Raw genomic sequence first — 3001 nt, forward strand, 5'->3', positions numbered from 1 at the left:
ATAAGGTTATGTTCAAATATTTCAATTTAAATTTGCTAATAAAATCCAGACATTTATTCTGGAAGTTTTCAAAATGTTTTCTTTAGTAGTTTTTGAAAACAAAGGTTTGAATTGAACAGTGTATTACCTGAACCAATACACATGAAAGTTAGTGTAAGTCAATAGACATTTATTTTGCATTGATCATTTAGCCTATCATTTAATTAGGTTCATATTTGTGAGAAATGTAGCACTGACCCCCGTTGACCCAATCTGTTTAAATCTCCTAACATTTACTTTTTAATCAAGTCGCATATTTCCTTCGCCTTCCCATTTTAGTTTTACATTATAAGTGTTCCCCATCTTTGTTGACCTAATAGTTTTATACAATTTAGAAATATTTTAATTACAGGTCTAGGACTCGAGGAGATCTACAATTTATTGCTCAAGGCTATTTTCAAGGTGCTGTTTTAGGTTCTCGCCACCAGAGGGAGCCACCCTAGACTCTGGTGGTGATGTCAGACGTCATTAGCATATTTGTGCCTATATGTAAGCTTGCACCGGGCCGTGTTTAGTCTTTCTCTGTTGGACACACTTGACTAGAAACCCGAACCACTGTCCTCACCGGACGACTCATTGGTAAGCGCCATCCGCATAGTCATCATCTTTTCAACGTTTTCCACTATGAGCAATTTTTAATCAGAGGTACAGCAAATTTCTTTTTTATCGATGAGGCATGCCGGTGTGACTTGCCAACATAGTGGAAGGGGCTTGTTGAAGAGGAGCAGCTCGATTTGAGCCAAGGGTGTGTGCGCGCTCTTTGTCCTACAACCATGCGCACGCCCAACTGTGAATTTCTCTTTGTTTGCATACGGCGTGCCCCCCACTACGCCCTTCTTACGACCCACCGGGCGTCTACGGGGTTAATTGACTCTTCTCGGGTGCGTTACACTCGACGATTGATTTAGAGGAATTCACAAATGGAGCGGGGCGGTGGTTCCTTCACGTTGAGCCGCATGGGAAGAGGATGGATGGATTGCTGGGTTTGGGGAGCTCCAATGTCAATTTGGCCACGACAGACAAAAATACAGCGATAGAGTGGATGCATTGCATTTATTTACTACATTTTGTCCTTCTCCGCCGCCTCCTTTGTTTTCTGTGGAGTCTGCATTGTGGACGCTATTGTTATGTAAATGCTTGGACTTCTTTGTAACATCCCAGTGAGCGGATGATTGTGTCAAATAACGAAGGGCACAGCCGCAGGGCGAACAAAAGAACGGGGACACATACGTGCCCACGAGAGAGGGGAAAAATAATATGCGTAATAATATTTGGCCAACGCCCTGATTTTGTGTGTGTTGGGGGGCGGGGGGGGGGGGGGTCCTCATGCTCAGGTGCTGCTTTTTTGTATTTTTTTTTTTTTTTTTTTTTAATATGCACTTCCTTATAATTATTTAAACGACAATTTACCCCTTCCTTCCATTTGATTGAATTTTTTTGTTTTGTGAAATTGCAGACCTGCAAAAATGAGTGACAAACCCGACATCTCAGAGGTGACCAGCTTCGACAAGAACAAGCTGAAGAAGACTGAGACTAAGGAGAAGAACAGCCTGCCTACAAAAGAAAGTAAGAATGCCAGAGAAAGTGAATTATCTATCATCTACCTACCTGTCGATGGTCTGTCTATCTATCTGAATTAATGTTCCCTGTTTCCTTCCACAGCCATCGAACAGGAGAAGGCAGCGACGACGTCGTGAAGCCCCTCGCCATGTCCTGCGTCTCCTTCTCATCCCTTGACACGCACCCGCCCGCCCCATCCTCCCCTCCTTCCGCATTGCCTTGTTTTCATCAGTCACTTCTTCTAGCTGTATAACTTTGTAAGCGAAAAACGACAAAACCACAATGATAACCAACAGACGACGCCCTCGCCCGACATGAACACGCCGCCATCTTGAAGGATGGAGAAGAGAGGAAGAATGGAGGAGGTGGTCCTACAGGATCCTGGAGGTGAGGGTCTGTGCACCACCAACATGGCTCTGCTTTAGAAAGGTTAAAGAGGCAAGGAACGGCCTGCGTCCCAGGAAGTGCGTCACCGTCCCCCCTCACCGCCATGTCATCCCCCGACTTCCTGCGTGGCTGCTTTTGCGCCAAAGCTGAGGCGTCAAGCTTTTGCGCCCTTATGTCGTCTTTCTAATTTTCAGAAATGCACAACTTTGTTTGTACGCTGGCCAAAATGTTAATGACCACCTCCCCCAAATATGAATCTGTTGTATGTATGTTTGTATTTTTTTTGTATGCACACAAGATTAAAAAAATGATTTCAACTAGTTCTCGGAATAAATGGACCTGGTTTGTGGTTAAAATGTACTTCGCAATTTTGTGTCACAATCTGACTCGGGAGGGGAAAAAAAAACAATTGAGTCCATGGGCTATTACATCTTTTTTTTTTTTGTAAAATCCCTGCAGTCACATTACTTCGCCACAATCCATGGCAAGGAAAGGAGGACCATGAAATGTTGTAATAAAAGATTTGTTACTAAGTCGTGTGGCCGCTAAGTTTTTGCAAGAAAGAATTCATAATTGATCTTTTTAACAATTTAAAACAAACCAAGCACGTCTTATGTTTTTTGCCAAACTCGGTACCGAAATTGAGACACTGAGAATTAGTGAATTAACTCCATATTTGTCAAACGAGTTTTGAAATTCCGTGATTTTTCAAAATGTAATTTTCATTTGATTTCCAAAAATGCTTGTAATATCTGATCACAATGTAAAGTTTAGACGATTTAAAACTATTAGAGTGAGAAAACTGCATTTCTGTCATCATGAATTTAAGTGCAAAAATTGAGAGGAAAAATCATTCAGTGGTCATCTGAAAGTTTTTCCTCATTTTTATTCCCAAAATACACTTGAGAAAACAGAGTAGTGCTGCAACGATTAATCGATTACTCGAGTATTCTATTAGATAAAAATATTCGAATTAAATTTTATTGCTTCGAGTATTCGTTTAATTAAAGTGTTG

General features: G+C 41.5%; 1 protein-coding gene across 1 annotated transcript; it reads left to right on the forward strand.

The window, feature by feature from the left end:
* Nucleotides 1-495: 495 nt before the first annotated feature.
* On the forward strand, nucleotides 496-2519 carry LOC130910909 (thymosin beta-12). The gene is made up of 3 exons (XM_057828558.1): nucleotides 496-618; nucleotides 1496-1605; nucleotides 1702-2519. The coding sequence occupies exons 2-3, from the start codon at nucleotides 1506-1508 to the stop codon at nucleotides 1734-1736; spliced, it is 135 nt and encodes a 44-aa protein (XP_057684541.1). The 5' UTR covers nucleotides 496-618; nucleotides 1496-1505; the 3' UTR covers nucleotides 1737-2519.
* The last annotated feature ends 482 nt before the right edge of the window (nucleotides 2520-3001 follow it).

Source organism: Corythoichthys intestinalis, chromosome 2 (genome assembly GCF_030265065.1).
Source record: "Corythoichthys intestinalis isolate RoL2023-P3 chromosome 2, ASM3026506v1, whole genome shotgun sequence".
NCBI lineage: Eukaryota > Metazoa > Chordata > Actinopteri > Syngnathiformes > Syngnathidae > Corythoichthys > Corythoichthys intestinalis.

Bases quoted from the DNA above. Each gene is read 5' to 3' on its own strand.
- LOC130910909 (XM_057828558.1), top strand. From the start codon at position 1,506: ATGAGTGACAAACCCGACATCTCAGAGGTGACCAGCTTCGACAAGAAC. The intron at 1,606-1,701 runs GTAAGAATGCCA...TTCCTTCCACAG, and splicing joins CAGCCTGCCTACAAAAGAAA to CCATCGAACAGGAGAAGGCA.